The sequence below is a fragment of the Jaculus jaculus genome, chromosome 2 (assembly GCF_020740685.1).
Source record: "Jaculus jaculus isolate mJacJac1 chromosome 2, mJacJac1.mat.Y.cur, whole genome shotgun sequence".
Taxonomy (NCBI): domain Eukaryota; kingdom Metazoa; phylum Chordata; class Mammalia; order Rodentia; family Dipodidae; genus Jaculus; species Jaculus jaculus.
The window spans coordinates 69,583,310-69,602,533 of NC_059103.1; the positions used below are offsets into that span (position 1 = coordinate 69,583,310).

At 47.5% G+C, this 19,224-nt stretch overlaps 1 protein-coding gene across 4 annotated transcripts in view; it reads left to right on the top strand.

Moving 5' to 3' along the window:
* Positions 1–3,664: 3,664 nt before the first annotated feature.
* Positions 3,665–19,224, top strand: part of Tmc7 (transmembrane channel like 7) — a 74,763-nt gene continuing 59,203 nt past the window's right edge. For 2 of the 4 annotated variants that reach the window (XM_004665432.2, XM_045143876.1), the window contains exon 1: positions 17,698–18,001. In XM_004665432.2, the coding sequence (XP_004665489.2) occupies positions 17,700–18,001 (302 nt within the window). In that variant the 5' untranslated portion in view covers positions 17,698–17,699. Of the gene's footprint in view, positions 3,718–4,528; positions 4,602–17,697; positions 18,002–19,224 lie in introns of those variants that run through there. The other 2 variants (XM_045143878.1, XM_045143877.1) reach the window with 2 other exon arrangements.

Below are 19,224 nucleotides of genomic sequence, written 5' to 3' on the forward strand. Positions count from 1 at the left end.
AGAGCGAGAGTGAGAGAGAATGGAATGCGGTGGGTATAACCTTCAAATTCCTTCCCCTAGAGACCCACTTCCCAGTTACATCATACCTTCAGTGTCCCAAACACAGTGGCACCAGCTGGGGAACAAACATTTAAACCACCAGTCTGGGAAGGAGATTTCAGATTAAAACCCCAACAAGGGGCTGGAGAGATGGCTTAGCGGTTAAGCGCTTGCCTGTGAAGCCTATGGACCCCGGTTTGAGGCTCGGTTCCCCAGGTCCCACGTTAGCCAGATGCACAAGGGGGTGCACGCGTCTGGAGTTCGTTTGCAGTGGCTGGAAGCCCTGGCACGCCCATTCTCTCTCTCTCCCTCTGTCTGTCTTTCTCTCTGTGTCTGTTGCTCTCAAATAAATAAATAGAAAATGAACAAAAAATATTAAAAAAAAAAAACCAACAAGGCACTTTGCTGAACTTTTAGTGAACATTACATATAGAGACAAGAACTAGTTGATTACATTCAAACTGCCTTTAAAAATATTTTTTCATTAATTTTTATTTATTTATTAGAAAGAAAGAGAGGGAGAGAGGCTTTTGCCACCTTGTGCATCTGGCTTACTTATGTCCTGGGTAAATGAACCTGGCTCCTTTGGCTTTGCAGGTAAGTGCTTTAACTGCTAAGCCATGTCTCCAGCTCTCAGACTGCCTTTTTTTTTTTTTTTAACCTGTGAAATGTGTGTTGTGTGTACATGGGTGTGCATGGTTGTGTGCATGCATGGAGGCCAGAGATGGATATGCAGTGACTTCTTTGATCACTCTGCACCTTATTTAACTCAGAGTTTGAATTCAGAGCTCACTGACTCCATCAGTCTAGCTAGCCAGCTTTTCCAGGGGATCCTGACTCTGCCTCCCTCATGCTGGGGTGGCAGGTGGGCTGTATTGTCTGCCCAGCATTTACCCAGGATGCTGGTGACCTGAACTCCAGTCATCATGCTTGTATGATAGTTACTAAGCCCTCTCCCCATTTCAAAACTACTTTAAAAAAATTTTTTTCCTATTAAAATGTTCTTCTGTTACTCTTATCCATAAGAAACTTTTCATTCAGGTAATTAGGTTGCCCAGTGCACCTAACAGCAAAACTTGGAAATCCATATAACTTTGCATGGATCTCCTAGCTGGGCTCTGGCTTTCCTCCAGCTGGACCTCACAGTGAAGAGACTGCAGAGCGGGCTGTGCACTTCCTGCCATCAACACTCAGCCTGGTTTCAGTCCATGGCCACCGGGTTCCATTGTCCCTGGGCATCATGGCAGGGCCAATGGTGAGGGAAGCTGCCCACTCTGCAGACAAGTTCCGACCAGATTCTACTTTTCCTTCTCCCTTTCTTCCTTCTCCCTCTCCCTCTCTCTGCTTTCTTTCTTCACTCTTTCCTTTTAACTTTACTATTTATGTGCATGCATGTGAATGAGTGCATCAGGGTGCTGTAAATGGATGTCAGATGCATTTGCTAATTTGATTCCAGCTATGCACAAGTGCTGGGGAGTTGAACCTGGGCCATGAGGCTTTGCAAGAAAGTGCCTTTAACTACTAGGCCTTCTCCTCAGCCTTACATTTTTTTCATTTTGATGACATATTGTTAACAGCTTTCATTGTCATCATAGGAATCTGACCACGTTGAGTTGCCTAGTGTTGCTTTAAATGGATGTTCTGGAATTTACCCAACTGATCTTTTTTATAGTTGAGTAGTGTGGTGCTTTGATTCAGGTGTCCCCCATAAAGTTAGGTATTCTGAATGCTAGGTTCCTAGCTGATGGAGATCTGTGAATTAATGCCTCCTGCAGGCAGTGTATTGTTGGGGGTGGGCTTATGGGTATTATAGCCAGTATCCCTGTGCCAGTGGTTGGCACACTCTCCTGTTCCTGTTGTCGACCTGATGTTGGCCAGGAGGTGATACCCACCCTCTGCTTATGCCATCCTTTTCCCCTACTGTCATGGAGCTTCCTCTTGAGTCTGTAAGCCAAAATAAACGTTTTTTTTTTCCCCCACATGCTGCTCTTGGTTGGATGATTTCTGCCAGCAATGCAAACCTAACTGCAACAGGCAGTTTTCACTTTTTAAAAATTGTTTTCTTGGGGCTGGAGAGATGGTTGGGGTGCTTGCCTGTGAAGCCAAAGGACCTCGGTTTGATTCCCCAGGACCCATGTAGGCCAGATGCACAAGGGGGCGCATGCATCTGGAGTTCTTTTGCAGAGGCTGAAGTCCTGGCACACCCATTCTCTCTCTCTCTGCTTCTTTCCTTCTCTCAACCAAATAAAAATAAAATATTTTAAAAAATTGTTTTCTTGTTTTAGACAAACTTCAGCTTTGCTACTTGCTAGTTACATGACCTTAGAGAGGGTATCTGAATTCTGGCATCCCTATTAAGTGGGAATGTGCTGGTTTCTACCTCACTGGGTTAGTGCAGGGGCTGAATGAATTAGAGTACCAAATGTACACAGATGATGTCACAACAAAATACTCACACTACCATTATCACCATCCGTATTGTCTGGACCAAACATGAGACCCTACTGTGAACGCCATCTGCAAATGCTGTCTCAATGTTAGGAATACAAATTTAACAAAGGCAAGGATTTAGACTAAAAAAAAAAAAACAAAAAAACAAGCACACAAATCAGACAATGTTTTAAGTAGGTTTATGGTTTTGTGTTGGCCTAAATTCATGTCCCACAGACAGCAGGTTGTATATACCTGCTAGTAGGAGACATAATTAAACACACACTTGTAATATTTGATATTCAAATGACCATTCACTAGAAGCATATTTAGTGTCTTAAGTTATATGTGTGTACTTATACATACACCCACATTATATGTACCCAAATGGCAACTTGCTAGACATGTTTGGTGTTGTACATATACACACACATACATAAAACACACACGTGTCTTGGTACCTGTGGTGGTTTGATTCAGGTGTCCCCCATAAACTCATGTGTCTTGAATGCTTGATCCCTAGCTGGTGGCAATTTGGGAATCGTATCCTCCAGGAGGCGAGGTATTGCTGGGCTTGGAGGCAGGCTTGTGGGTGTTATAGCCAGCTTCCTCTTGACTGTGTTTGGCACATTCCCTTGTTGCTGTTGTCCACTTGATGTTGGCCAGGAGGTGATGTCCACCCTGTGCTCATGCCATCGCTTTCCCCTGCCATCATGGAGCTTGTCTTCCAGTCTGTAAGTCAAGATAAACTCTTTCCTCCTACAACCTGTTCTTGGTTGGGTGTTTTCTGACAGCAACGCGAAGCTGATTGCAACCATACCCAAAGGCCGGCTTACAACCGGGTATGGCGGTGTGCACCTGCCATTCATCCCAGCACTCAGGCGGTGGAGGCAGGAGGATCAGGAGTTCGAGGTCATCCTCACCCACATCTCGCATTGGAGGCCAGCCTGGGCCCAGTCTTGAAAACAGAGGGGTCAGATGACGACTTACTAGACCCACTTGCTTCCGCGCGTTCTGGACCCTCCGGCCGTGGGGGAGGTGGCCGGACTCCGCGCCCTCGCGGCGCGTGGGAACGGCCTGCGCCCCGCCCCGCCTCTGTGACGTCACGCCGGAACCCGGGATCCCGGCGGCGGAGCGGGTCGGCGGCTGGGCGCAGGCGGCGGGGCGCAGGCGGCGGGGCCATGAGCGAGGGCAGCGTGGGCGCGCTCCCCACCCGCGGGCCGAGCCGGCAGCCGGCCACTCACGCAGGTAGGGCGCGGGTGGCGGGGCGCACGGGGCGGGGGCTGCGGACGCAGGTGTGGGGAGGGACCCGCCGGTGCCGGGCGCGGCCTCCCGCCTCCGCCCATCCCGCGGGGGCACCGGGAGCCTGCCCCACCTGAGGGAGCCCGCGAGGGGCAGGCTCCACCTTCCTCGCTCGTCTGCGCGATGCAGACTGTGGAAGCCTCACCCATCCCAGCGCGCTGATACGAGACGCCTGTTCCCCCCAAACGCAGGCTTTCCCTGACACCCACCCCATGCATCTTCCCGGCTGTGTTGAATATTGCTATGCGGCTTGCCTTCTCCGAGCCTGTTTCTTAAAGAGAAGAGCCCGGTGGTGGGGTAAGCGCCTGTTACAGCCCTGACCCATAGAGAGCACCAGGAATGGCAGCCAGCCAAACACAATCTGTTTTATTGAGTAAAACACAGTAAGTTACAAGAAAATATAAAACCACTGCCCAGTCAAGATAGGAAAGCTGCCAAACTCCTTGGCGGGCTTCCTTGTAGCCTGAATATCTTACTTCTGTCCTGAACCACATACGTGTACGACCTTACTGTGAATGCTATCAGTAGTGTACTTTGTTATTTTTTTTCATTTATTTATTAGAAACTTTGTTGTATGGACAAATCATGTGTTGGTCCCACTCTCCGTGTCCCCGTCACTGTTTCACCATGGGGTTAAGGGTTCTGAGTTTTGGGAGCAGCACATTGTGTATGTGGTGGGTATGTGTATGTGGCAATGCCTCTGGATACTCCTTCCGACCCTGTGGCTCTCACGATCTTTCTGCCCCCTCTTCTGCAGTGTTCCCCGAGCCTTGGTGGGGGTGTGATAAATCTACTTCAGAGCACTCAGCCACTTCTGGATTCCCGCACTGGTACGTTTCGAGTGTCCTCAGTGCGTATTTTGCCATCACCCCGCACAGGTTGTCAGGCTCCGCGTGAGAACAGCTCTCATACCAACTTGCCAATTCCCCTGTGGTGTCACCTAGCCCCTGGCTGATGTGCAAGAGGTGGCTCATCTCATGGTGGAGAGTCAGCTATCTTTACTTGTCATGTTGGTGAATGTTGGTTCTCCCTGGTTTTCTGCAAGAGAGAAAACAGATGGTGAGAGCAGACGGGCTGAAGGGGATAAGCGTGGGCAATTAACAGATTCTGACGGGTGTAGCCTCTGTTTTGCCCAAAGGCTAGTGGGAGCTTTTCACTGGAGTTCACAACCCTTATCCCCATAGAATTCTGACTTGGTTCTCATTATCACAGCTTCCCACTGAGAGGGTCTCTTATTTACCAGAGAGCCATTGGTTACTTGCCTGGGCTGAGTACCACTGTTGTGCAGGTGTGTGCATCTTGTCCTGCTGGTTGATTTCTTATCTAGCCAGATCCCCTGCTTGTTCACAAGGTTGGTGGCCGTTCTCCCCAGTCACACCCCCACCCTACAGTTCATGTAGCGTTTTTCAGCACTATGAGGGGTAACCGTCAGGAATCTGGCTTCTTTTCCAGATTCCAGCATGAGTTCTCCATGTTCTGTATCAGCAGCTTGTGGTATCTTTAGCAATAGGGTCTTTTAGCTCAGGCAAGTAATTAAGTGCATTGACATAAGCCTGTCTTGTTTTGGGGACCTCATAGATCTCTCTGATAAATAGCTCACTGTGGGTGTAACCCATTTCTGGCACAGGGAATTACAAGCCAGAGTCAATGGTTATAGGATTAGGCTTCCTCCCACCCTCTCTGGGGCCCTTCTCTTTTAATGTGGGAACAGAGACTTAATAAAGGCAAGGGCTAAATCTAAAAACCTTAGTGTAGATTTGGGCACTGTGCCTTCCAAACAGATTGTTCTCAACATGGAGAAGAAACGTCTAGAAGACCCAACCCTGGGTACTCAGGAATCAGAGAAGAAAACTCAGACGAGATGCAGTGGTAATTACTTTCTAGCTCAGTGTGAATTTTGCTGATGTCCACTTTACTTTGGTCTTTTAGTAAGTCCGGGGGCTGGGGGTGTGGCTCAGTGGGAGAGGTGTAACCCAGTAGGCTGGAGGCTCGGGGTTGCATCCCCAGCACTGCAGAGAAAGCTGAGTGTTTTTCTAGTTGCTTTCCACTTAGCTTCCTTCTAACAATCCTTTTCACCTCAGAAGACAATTTCTGTCATCTTTTTCAGTTCTTTGTTGAGAATTTGGGAGCATTCTAAGCAACTTTTTGGCTCCTTTAGCAGTTATGCCTTCTCCTGCCTCTTGGACATGTGAAGTATTGGGTAAGGATTGAACCCAGCCCTGTAAGCATGCTAAGCAAGAGCTCTCCTAATGAGCTACATCTACAGCCCTCTTTTTACTTTTTAATTTTTTGAGACAGGGTCTCATGTAACCCAGGCTGGCCTCAAACTCCCTGTGTACCCAAGGCTAACCTTAAACTCCCGATCCTCCTGTCTCTGTTCCCCAAATACTGGGATAACAGGTGTGTATCACTACCTCTAGCTACATTTTAACTTTTGAGACAAGGTCTTGCTAGGTTGCCCAAGCAGGCCCTCAATTTGTGAGGTCTTGCCTCAGCCTCCTGGTAGCTGGGTGTATAGGCTACTGGCCAGCTATAATGTTTTGTCTTGTAACCACTAGTACAGGTGGGAGGCTGAGAAATGACCTAGCTGTGACTTTGTAGGACTATAAACCATAGCTGCTCTGTGGACATCCTGGGAGGACAGCTGGGTAGGGGTGTGTCAGGCAGCTGGCCATCACTGCAACAAAACAGCTAAGCTAGTTTACAGTTTTAGAGATTCCTATGGTGGTTGTCTCTGTGGCTTCAGGGGAGACAGCATATGGTGGTTACCTAGAATAGAGCAAAACTGTTCACCTCGGGGAGCCAGTGAAGCAAAGAGAAAAAGCTGGAGGAAGGGTGGGGTTCCCTGGTCTCCTTTAAGGACATGCCCACAGTGACCACCACTGACCTGAAGAGCTTCTCTTTGATCTTTACCATCCATCTTCATCCTCCTACTTTGTTGTATTATCATCCATGGGGCCATCTTGTTTGAAGGGATGTTTTCACTGGACCTCCAAGTTTCCTTGCTATTTTTCAAGTAGTTACCCTGATGTGAAGTCAACTGTTACATTGTTTCCTCATTGTGGAATGTGTCTTCTGAAATGTGGGGCCACAAGCAGGGGCTTCATCTTTGGCAATGAACAAGTGAGGGAACAAGTGAATGAATGAGTCAAGCAGTGAGTAAGTGAATGAATGTGAGAGATGAGGGAATGAATGAACAAATGAGTACACAAGTGAATGAATGAACAAATGGGTGAATGAGTGAGTGGGTGAGTAAGTAGGTGAATAAATGGGCGGGTAAGTGTGTGAGTGAATGAGTGGGGGGGCATGTGGGTGAATGAGTAAACATATGAGTGGGTGGGTGAGTGAGTGGGTGAATGAGTGAGTGGGTAAGTCAGTAAGTGGGTGGGTGAGTGGATGAATGTGTGGGTGAATGAGTGGGTGGGTGGGTGAATGTGTGAATGAGTGAGTATGTGAATGAGTGAGTGGATGATTGAAAGAGTGAATGAATCATTGAATGAAGCAATGAGTGAGTCAGTGAGGGAAGTGCATCTACTGCTGTGCTGACAGCTGTTATGTGGATATTGTGAATCTCGACTCTGGGGTCTGGAGGCATGGGCTTCTTTAGAGCTTCTTGGGTTTCTCCATGACTTGGCCACTAGCTTCAAGAAGATGATCCCATGAGGGCAAGGTGGAAGCTGCAATGCAAATTGATGTTTAGTGTACAAGAGGGTGTGAGCACATGGGTCTTGGGACCAGGCTTTCTGGGGTAGACCACAGTGTTAGGAAGTGTTTGTTGCTGTTATTGATGGCTGTGCCTTCCTGCTATACTGGACATCAGGAGGGTGGCCTCGCCTCAGTGGCTCACAGTATTTTCTGGGATAGATAGGACTCTGGTGGTCAGTAGTTGAGAGGATGCCCTTCTCCAGTGGTCCCTAGCTTGGCTCCAGTTTCTCCCACGTTTACCTGAGAGGGTGCCCTTTTGGAGTGGTCCGTAGCTTGGATCCCATTCTCCCCATACCTGCCTGATACTCACTGTTCTGCCAAGTACCTGTCCCTCTACCATGGGAATGTGATTTTCATTATACATCACACACTCTCCTCTCCCCTTGCAATGTTCCTTCCTCCTGGAAGCCTCACTTGACCACCATGTTCCTGCCTGTACTTATGCGGTCCCCTAGTCTCTCCCTGTCAAGCGTCCATTGCAGTGGGACTCTTGCTTCTCTGGAGCTAATGCATATTTGGTTTGGTTTGTTTTGTTTAAGACATAGTTTCATTATGTAGCCCAGGCTGGCCTGAAACTTTCTATGTAGGCCAGGTTGAACTTGAACTCATGACCCTCTTCCTTTGGCCTCCTGAGTGCTGGAATGGTGTGTGTGCTGCCATGCCTGGCTGAGTTATCATCTGTTTTAGTGCATTGGCTTGGAAGACATTCACGGTGAGATGCAACCATCACTTCTGTCTAGTTATAGCACATATCTGTCATCCCAAAGGAGACTCTCTTCCATTAGGCAGTCCCTCCCTCATCCCCAGCCTCAAGTGAGCCATCTGCTTCTATCGCCATGGGTTTCCTGTCCGAACATTTCATATGAACACTTTGTGGCCACCACTCAGCATATGATGCCTTCAAGATTCATCCCATGGTTGAATCAGTGCTTTGTTTCTTTTCATGGCTGAATAATACTCCATTGTCTGTGTTGGCCAGGCTTTGTGCTTACCGTCATCTGCTGATAGACATCTATGTTGTTTCCACCCTTTGACTACTGGGAATAGGGCCTCTCTGGACACGTGTTGTTTTAGTCACTTTCTGGTTGTTGGGACAGAATATCTGACAGGTAGTAAGTGAAGGAAGGGGGTACTTTCCATCCTGGTGGGGCTGGCATGTTGGAGGGAGCAGGAAGCCTGGCTGGTCACATTGTAACCAGAATCAGGAAGCTGACAATGAACAGGAAGTGAAGCTAGGCTGTGAAGCCTCAAGGTCCGCTCCCCAGTGACCTGCTTCTTCCAGCCAGGCTCTACTTTCTGAATGTTCTACAACCTTCTCAGGCGGTGACACTAGCTGGGAACAACGTGTTTAGGCAGATGAGTCTTGGGAGACATTTCACATTCAAACCACAACATACGTGCATAGTTTTATTTATTTATTTTTTTGTTGGAACATCTTCCTCCCTTCATCTCCTCTTTCTCTCTTTCTTTCAGAAAGTGTCAGGCTATATAGCCCATGATGGCTTTGCACTCATAAATGCTCTTGCCTCAGGCTCCTAAGTGCTGAGATTCACCATGCTGTTTCATCAGTTCTATGTGCACCTGAAAACTCTAGAGACCCAGGGTGAATGTTCCATTTTGATGCTAGGGCCCATGAAGCCACATGACATATAGAAATTTGATTGGGCCAAAAGATTGTGTGTGAGCTACAGCCTCAGCAGGAAGCCCAGCGAGGTCCTCTCATTCTGCTTGGTCCTCATTTGAGTCTTCTTCCCTGAGGAAGGGGCAGGATCCCTAAGGACTTGGATCTGCATCATCTTAGGTCAAACAGGGAAAGGCCCACTCCTAGATAGAAGGTGGGGAAGGGGAGATTGAAGTACATTTTTAGGGCTCACGGCCTGCTTTGGGAACAAGGGCTTCTACTTTTCATGACCCATTTTGGACAAGATAAATTCTATTTGCTTGGGCTTATGTTGGAGCTGGAGACAGAAGCATTTGCAAAGGGTTAAAGAGTAACTTTGCTTTCTGAGGCCCAACGTGCCATGCTTAAAAGCATTGTTTCCTCAGCCCAGACAGTATTGCTAAAATTAAAAATTTTTTTATTGGGAGCTGATGCACAAGGAGGCACATATGTCTGAAGTTTGTAGGGGCTAGAGGCTATGGTGCACCCATTCTTTCTTTCTCTCTCAAATTAATTAATTTAATTTTTTCCCCCACATGTAAGACAATTCAGAAACATACAGTAAATGGATGGATTCTACTGTGTGATAAAATATTTTTCAAAAAAAGAAACACCATTTAGAAGCCATCATAAAGATGTTAGGGATATAGCTCAGTGGTGGAGTACTTGCCTGTGTGAAGCCCTGAGTTCAATCACCAGTACACCCTCCCTTCACCCAGAAAAAGATCTTTTTTTCTAATCCTAATCCAGGCATAGTCCAGAAAGATTGTACAATAATATTTGTAACTGTTATGCAGCTGAAATGCTGACACTTGTTTGTTGGAACATTTTTACTTGTATCCTCATATTTATATTAAAAATATACACACAGGGTGTGGAGAAAAAAAAATTTTATTGGGGTTTTGTAATCCTGACAGCAGTAACGTTGGATGACTGCATGAGCCATGCACCTCCGCTTTCTGCAGCTGTGTGGTTAGGCCTTTGTGGTGTTTACAAGCTATTCTTCCATCTGCATTTGAGTTCAGGGCACAGGATTAAACAGACGTGATGACAAATGGCCGTTTGAACTGTGCTGTTTATTTTTACCCTTATCTGCTAAGCCCATTCTGGTGGATGAACTATTCTCCCTGAAGGTGCCTCAGGAGGGTGGAATGTTCTGGAAATAGCTGGAGATACTGCAGTCCATTTTCAGACAGGACTGGTTCTCTGGGGACTCCACCACCATCTGACTTGGGTTATTTTTTCCCCCTTGTCTGAAGGAGTGGAACACTTCCTAGCAACTGGATCCTAGATTAGGCTTACAGGTCCCGGGTGACTTTCTTGTTTATTTTTGCAGGAAGTGAAGAATTTTGAAGGATCAAAGGGGGAAGTGGCTTTGCAGTGTGGTGACCTTTGTGATAAGCTGGCTGGTCTCTCATGGAGGGTTTTTTAGGTCTAGGACCACCCATCCTTCTGGGCTCTACCCACCAATACCCTTCCAGAAGTTGAGAGCAAGAGAGGAGTCAGGCTCTTGGACTAGCCCGTGGGGAGCCAGTGTGGAAGAGGGAGATGGGTCCTTGTGTTCACAGAACCTTAGGTCCAGGGGAAGGAAGGATAGGAAGAAAATGTGAGGGAGCAAGGAGATCAGTAGATCAGAGGCAGAGGGAGGAGGCACCAGCTTAGACCACGTAGTGCTTTGAGGTAGAAAGGTCTCAGGTCTCACAAGGTGGAAGGAGCATTCAGGGAGATGGGACCCCCAAGGCAAAGGACTGGATGTGGAGGTAGTTATGCAAAAAGGGGATCTGGTGTGGAAGGTGGAAGCAGGAGGATCAGGAGTTTGAGGTCATCCTCAGCTATAAGGCTAGTTAGAGAGGGGCGAGGCAGAGAGAGAAGAGAGGAGGGGAATGAGAACACATACATGGGACATGAGAAGAGAAGCACCCCTACTGCCAGCGCTTCTTTCTGTCCCTCACTGGCTGACACTCAGGAATTTTGACAGTAACTGACCAGACTACCTGCAGAATAACTGTACTCTCAGTTTGGAGAGAGAGCTCAGTGAGTCAAGTGCTTGCGTTGGGAGCATGTGGTCCAGGGCCTGTAAACCCCAGCACTGGGGAGGTGGGGACAGGTAGGTTCTTAGGGTCCCCTAGCCAGCCAGGCTAGCCTACTTGGCAAGCTCCAGGCCAGCGAGAAGGAAATGGATGGCATTCCTGAGGTTGACACCAAGGTTGTCCTCTGACCTCCACATGCATGTGCACACATATGTGCAGTAAACATACACATGTTCCTACACACAACACATAGCATATGACACAGAAAGAAACTGTACTCCTAAGAAGCATCACAGGTGAGATGCTAAAATGGCTACTGAAAGAGGGCTCAAGGCCATCCTCCTTGTGACCTGGGTATAAGCTAGGACCACCCTGCTTCATGCTTCAACCCCAAGCATGCCCTTCTCCCGCTTCCAGCTGCACAGTGGACTGGACAAGTTTCTAAACCCAGAACTTTGTACATAACAAAAACAGCCATGGCAGCACCTGCTTTCCCTCATTTCTCAGCTTAGTTACATGTTAAGTAGCTTCCAAGCCTCAAATCACATAGCAACTGCTGAGGCACCCTGGGCTCTCTTTTCTGGATGACTCAATCTTTTCTAAGGGTGATTGTCATCTTTCCAATTAATTAGTGGACTCACTCATTTTGCTTCAGACTTGGCTGGGCCTCAAATTCTCTTCTGTGGTAGGTGTTCAGATCCTGGCTTTCCCCCGTGTCATGGCCCCTGAGACTCTGAGAGTGTCCTCTCTGCCTGCAGCATGGAGCTGCCAGTGACAGGGCATGTCCTCCATGCCTGAGGAGGCCTGAGCTGGGGCTTTTAGAAGAGCCGGGATGGGCCTTGGTCAGGCATGGGAGGTTCTTCATGAGGATTGGGTGGCCTGAATCTGCATTTTGATTTTGGAGTCTATAACTTTCCTCAGTTCTGCATAGCAACTTGATGAAGTAAGGGTGATTTGCCCATTTTGCCTCTGTGGAGACTGAGGCATAGAGAAGTTACTTGTCAAGCCTCTTGCAGTGGGTTGAGATGTGACTTGTTCCCTGAGGGTCTGTCCATGTGTGGGCGGCTTGGACCCCAGGGTGCTAACATTGGAAAGTAATGTGGTACTTTTAGGACATGGAGCTTAGTGGGAGGTTCATAAGTTAAATGGGGGCATGTCCTCCACAGGGATTGTGAAAATCCCAGGCTCCTCTCTTAATTCTTGTTTGGCAGTGTGAAGCTCCCTGAAGCCTGCTATCCTGAGACAGAGCTCAAAGGCTCCCACCAGAGCCGAACCGGTGCAGGCACCATGCTCTTGAATCTCCAGGACAGAGCAGAAACAACTGCTTTATGGAAAGCTAGCCTGTCCCAGGTTTTTGTGATAGCGATGATCGCGCCAGGGCAGCAAGTGAGCAGCAGCGTCCTCAGGCTCGTGTGTCCATGTGTTCATTTGATGGCGGCTAGATGAGTAAACATAACTGTCCTCTTTTCCCTCGGGGTTCAGGCCTTAGCTCACTCTCGGGCTGAGTTCTTACCTTTACTGACCCTTCCATAGCTGCAGAAGGAGGATATTGTATCACAAGAGCCTGTGTGATAAAGCCATTGCAAAGTCCCAGGTGACCAGATGTAGAGTGTTGGGTGGTCCTGGTGCATGCTAAATGCCTCAAAGGCCGCCACGGCTGGGCCAGGGTGGTTTCTGGGGCTTGCAGCATCAGCACACTCTCTTTTTCATGTTTTAAATTTTTTTTGAGACAAGGTTAGCCTGTAGCCCAGGCTTGCCTTGAATTCATAGTCTGGATTCTTGCCTCAGCTTCCTGAGTGTGGGGATGTCAGACCCTCACCTCCATGCCTGGCTTGGAGCTCTCTTGAAGAGGTGTTGGCAAAGAAGAGAATCCACATTAAAGAGGAATCTGGTCACTGGTAAGAAGTCTCCCTTTACTGCAGATTCAAAACCATCATGTATCCGGGCATGGTGGCATAGGCCTTTAATCCCAGTATTTGTGAGGCTGAGGTAAGAGGATGGTGTGAGTTCAAGGCCACTCTGAGACTACATAGTGAAATTCAGGTCAGCCTGAGCTAGAGTGAGACTCTACCTTGAAACAACAACAACAAAAGAAAACACACGCACAAAACCCCATCTTATATATTAAGCTTACCAGTAAATAATGTCAGGTGACAACTGTCTAGCATAATATCTGGAGCTTTGTTTTAAGCCAGGGACCTGCAAATTCAGCTCCAACATAGATTATTGTGAATGAAGCTTTATTAGAACATAGCCCCACATGATTCCTTTTAAAATATATTTTTTTTTCTGAGGTAGGATCTCACTCTATCTTAGGCTGACCTGGATCTCATTCTGTAGTCTCAGGCTGGCCTTGAACTCACAATGATCATCCTGCCTTTGCCTCCCAAGTGCTGGGATTAAAGGTGTATGCTACCACACCCAGCCATGATTCACTTCTGAATCATTCTTGCTACATGAGTGGCAGACACTATAGAGCATATGGTAAATTTTTACTGTCTGACTGTTTCCTAAAAAGCTTCAAAGCCTCTTATCTGAGCTCTTTATGTATGACAGCCACCTAATCCTCAGGAATGACCTCTGCGGTTCAGGTAGGAAAAGGAAGGCAATGAGATGGCCAGGAAGATTGCAGGCTTGCACAGGTGGGAAGGGGAGCCTGGGAGTCTGGCTCCAGGCTATGTACTTCACCTCCTCCTCAGACTCAGAATCACAGGAGCTGGCCCACAGCCAGTGCACCACACCCATGCTTGAGCAGTGTGGTGAAATCACATGGCGCATGCTTGGTCCCACTAGGGCCGGGAGTGGTACCTTTGCCCAGTGTATCCATGCTATGTGTGCTACCCACCGGCTGGTCACTTAGTGGTCACCTCGGTAACAGACTGTGGTGACATAGCTTACATTTAAGTAGCCTTTAAAAAAAAAGATTTATGTATTTACTTATTAGAGACAGAGAGGGGTGGGCAGAGAGAGACAGAAAGAGAGAGAGAGAATGAATGGGAGTGCCATGGCCTCTAGCCACTGCAAATGAACTCCAGACTCACGCATCATCACCATGTGCATCTGGCTTACATGGAACCCAGAGAATAGAACCTGATTCCTCAGGCCTTGCAGGGAAGCACTGTAACCGCTTAGCCATCCAGTCCCAAGTAGCCTTGTTTTACTCAGCACTGACCCCCAAAGCACAAGAGGAATGAGGTTACAAAATTATATATGCTGAAGAGAAGCAAGCCACAAAATGCTTCTCAAGTGAAAGGGTTACAGTTTGACATAATAAGAAAAGAAACAAAAACATCATAGGTTAAGGTTGCTAAGATTTATAGTAGGAATGTATCTTTCATCTATAAGATTGTGAAGAAGGAAAAAGAAATCCATGTAAATTTTGCTATCACACTTCTGAAAGCTGTGGCCTGAGTGTATGATAAGTACTTATTTAAGATGGAAAAGAGAGGGCTGGGGTGTCGCTCAGTGATAAAATACTTGCCTAGCATGCACATGGTTGTGGGTTCAATTCCCAGTAACATATACACATGATGAAAAAGATACTAAATTTGTGTGTGTGTGTGTGTGTGTGTATGTGTGTTGTCCCTTGGTTTCAGGCATCCACTGAGGGTCTTAGAACATATCTTTTGAGGAAAAAGGGGAAACTTATAATTCCCATAGCAGGTGGCAAAGTCTGGACTCCACAACTCACAAGGTCCTTTCTTACCCTGAGATCCCATGAACCTGAGTGAGAAGCCAAGCTGATAGTGAACCCGGCATCAAATACAACTAGATTAGTGCCACTTATACCATAGCTGGCCCATCTCCCGGGAGAGTTCATGTCCTTTGCCAAGATTTGATGATTGAACAAAGAGTCGCCAAGAAAGTCAGGAGCTAAGATACTTTCCACATGATTGATGATTGATTGATTGAGGCAGGGTCTTTCTGTATAGCCAAGGCTGGTCTGGAACTTGCAGCAATTCTCCTGTTTCAGCCTCCTGAGTTTCTGGGATTTGGTATGGATTGGGTAGGCTTGGCTTTAGGTATTTTCAATAGCCTGGCATAGAGTAAGTGCTCACTGCAGCTCAGCCACTATGGTGTGTGTTGTTTGTAAGCCATGATAAGGTTGGTGGTATTATATCCCCATTCCTGAGAGAGATGAGAACAGCTGTGTTCTCCTGCAAGTGGCCTGGCTGGTGGGTGGCAGGCCAGCATTTCAGGTCAAGCCAGGCAGCATTTCCCACAATGGGTCTCTGACCCCAAAGCTGCTGAATATTCATAGGTCTGTCCTGCTCCATATGCAAAGACCTTTGTTCCTGGTGAATAATAGTTCTTTGTGGCTGCTTGAAGGGAGGAGGGCCCCCATGGCCACACTGTAATAGTATCCAGCTGCCTTCAGGGCCGCACCTCCTACTTGCCTGAGGGAGCCCTTGTCTCTGAGACAGTGTATCACATCCTTAGGAAGTGTTGTGGATGGACACGAAAGGGTGAGTGGCTCACAGCTTTCACAAGGTTGGCAGAGTCCCAGGCATGTATCTGTGCATCATGGGCAGTGGGACAGCTGCTGCCTTATGTCTGAACTTGCCCATCAGGGAGGGGCAGACTTTACAGGCATGCATGTCATAGCAGAACATCGCAAGCAGGTCCTGCTCCCCCAGCCCTTCCTCATCTCCTAATGTATCTGCGGGGTCCACCGTATGCCTGCCATAGTGCTGAGACCTCATACCTTTGTGATCACTCTGATGCTGTGAAGAGGTTGCTGTGCTCAGGCCTGTTCTTAAGGTCCCACTATGTAGCCCAGGCTGGCCTTAAAGTCACGATCCTCCTGCCTCAGCCTCTCAAGTGCTGCCAGGTTTGTGCCACTGTGCCAGGCTTCAGGCAACCTTTGTAGGAGTGTCCAGCCTTCTGACATTAAGAACCACCTTGTCATCTACAAAGTTCATGCTAGAGAACCATGCAATTGAGGTATAAAAAATAATTGCCCCTCCCACCAAAGAAACTCCCCATAAGAGATGGAGCAGATATGCTCCAGACAGAGGGAGAAGCACCTGTAGACTGAGAAGGATGGAAGATCCTTCAAAGTGAGTTCAGTATGGTGGCACACATCTGTAATCCCAGCACTCTGGAGGTAAAAACAAAAGGTTCTTGAGTTAAAGGTCAGTCTGGGCTACATACTGAATCTGAGACTAGCCTAGGCTGCATAGGAAGACCTTGTCTTAAAAAAAAAAATCACTGTGTGATTGGAGAGCTGAAAGCCTGGGGAGCCAGAGAGGTGGGCAGGAGCTGGGTCTTTCAGGGTTTTGGGGGTCAGGGAATGGGTTGGGTAAAGCTGTTCTCATCCTGCAATGGAGGTAATAAAGGACCTTGCCTCAGCTGGGTCAGCTGCATGAAGGCTGGCCTGAATGGCTGCCTGCTGTTCTCCACCCCACAGTCTGCAGTGCTGGGGCTTGATATAAGGCCTGGTGCCCACTAGGCGAGCACTCTACCCCTGGGCAACAGCCCCATCCTTTTCTTTTCTTTGAGTCAGGGTCTCACTAAGTTGTTCATGCAGCTTTGAATGTGCTCTGAGACCAGATTGGCTTCAAACTCACACTTCCCCTGCCTTAGCCTCCTGAGCTGCAAGAATTGTAAGGCTTCTGTACCACACCTGGCTACATGGTGTGACACTCTTAACATGTTGCCAATTGAGTAGGAGAAGCTTTGAAAATTGTTAATGTTGTGACCAACATGCATTTACATAACACTGTATGCTTTCCTGTTTGTTTGGGATAACATACATTATTAGGCCATACATTGCTTGGAGATAGAACAGTATTATGAGCTCTACCTTAACAAATGGGCTTCATATGTAGCTAGTGGCCAAGGCCACTCGGGTATCCATCAAACAATGTAAAGAATGAGAGAGAAAGAGGGAAAGAATTAGCACACCAGCCACTGAAATTGAACTCCAGGTACGTGTGCCACCTTGTAGGCATGTGTGACCTTGTACACTGGCATCACTTTGTGCATCTGGCTTACATGGGACCCAAAGTGTTGACCATGAATCCATAAGCTTTGCAGGCAAGCACCTTAACCACTAAGCCATCTCTCCAGCCCAGTGTAAAGCTTTTTGAAGATACCTGCAGAGTCCATTTGACAATGATTTTATTGCCCTGTGCACCATCAGGGCAAATGAAGTAAGATTCAGCCAGGCTTGGTAGCACAAGCTTGTAATTCTGTCTACTCAGGAGACTGAGGCAGGGGAATTTCAAGTTCAAGGCCAGCCTGGGCCACTTATCAAGGTCCTGTCTCAAAAACAAAATAAAACAAACAATAACAACAACAAAAAATGAAATGAAAAAAAGAGCTGGGGATGTAGCTCAGTGGTGGAGCACTTTGTCTAGCATGTGTGATGTTGTGGGTCCATTCTCCTCTAAAACACACACACACACACACACACTCTCTCTCTCTCTCTCTCTCTCTCTCCCTCTCTCTCTCTCTCTCTCTCTCTCTCTCTCTCTCTCCAAATGTTTCTGTCAGTGGACCAGGTTGGTGACTGTCTACAAGGCTTGGTTATGGTCTCCAAGGCTGCCAAGCAGTCTGGAGTGAATGGCTTTTCCTTCTCCTACCCAGAGAACCTGTCTCTGGATTCCAGTTGCTTCTTGTCTCCACCTGTGAACTTCCTTCAAGAACTGCCAAGCTACCGATCAATTGCACGCAAGAGGACAATCATCCTTTCCCGGGACAAGCCAAGCGGCACGTTGCTGAAGCCCACAGACTCTTACAGCTCCCAGCTGGAGGGAGACATCGCAGAAAACCTCAACAGCCAATCCATTCGAAAGTATGCACTCAACATCTCTGAGAAGCGGAGACTGAGGTTGGTTCAGTGGCCGCCTGGCAGTTACAGGATACCTGCTGTGGGCAGGGGTGCTTCATGTGTGGTGTACAGTGCCCAAGGGGCTAGGGAATACTCCCATTCTGTGACATGTTGTGACGGAGATACCCAGCTGTATACTTCAACAGGCTTCATGTTTGCTTTCTGTTTGAGCAATGTCTTAGGTGAGGACTTTGTAGTCATTCAGAGACCCATACCCTTCCCTTCTCTTTCCCTCCCTCTCTTCCACTGTCCCTCCCTTCCTTTCTTCCTACATCTGTCTACAATCATCTATGATCTATCTAATGGGAAATATTCTAATAGCTGTGGGAAAGCAATTCATCTTCCATGGACACAGGAGCAGGTAAATCTTTTCAACAGGGGACTGTGTGTTCATTAGTGATGGGTAGTTACTGAGAGCCTGTTAAATGCCTGGTGCTGTGTCCATGCTAGAGATAGAGTGAAGATCAAAATAGACCTGGCCAAAGCTGTAGAGGAATCTACTGTCTGTGTGCAGGATAAGGGACCACAAAAATAAGTACCACTAGTCCTAGCCCTTTCAGAACTTGAGTGTCTTGGGAGAGACAGACACTAATAAGACTACAGGACAATTGAGGAGGGAATGAGATCAAAAGAAGGGATGTTCTGGGAAGTAGACTGGGGGAAGTTGATTGGCTTGGATTGTGGGGCAAGAGGTCAGGAGTGGTTACAAAGGGCCATTTTTACTGAACACACAGTACCTGCTGTCATAGACAGTGTGTAGTTCCATGACGGCACACTGACAGCATGCAGCTGTCACCTGCAGTCTCTTCAGGAAGTGCTTCAAACACCCAGGTGGAAACTGTACCTTGACCGTCACACAGCCACTCCCTACTCCCTTTGTCCCTTTAGCCCAGGCAGCTACTAACATTCTCTGTCTATAGATCTGCCAATTTAATACATTCTATATAAATGGAAACATACAGTGTGTGACCTTTTGTGTCTAGCTTCTAGCACTTCGAATGATGCTTTCAAAGTTCACCCAAGTAGTAGCATATATCGATGCCTCATTCTTTTTTTTTTTTTTTTTGCTGTTTTTAAAATTTTTAAATGTTTAAAGCCAGGTGTGGTGGCACATGCCTAATTTAATCCCAGCACTTGGGAGGCAGAGGTAGGAGGATCACCATGAGTTCAAGGTCACCCTGGAGACTACATAGTGAATTCCAGGTCAGCCTGAGCTAGAGTGA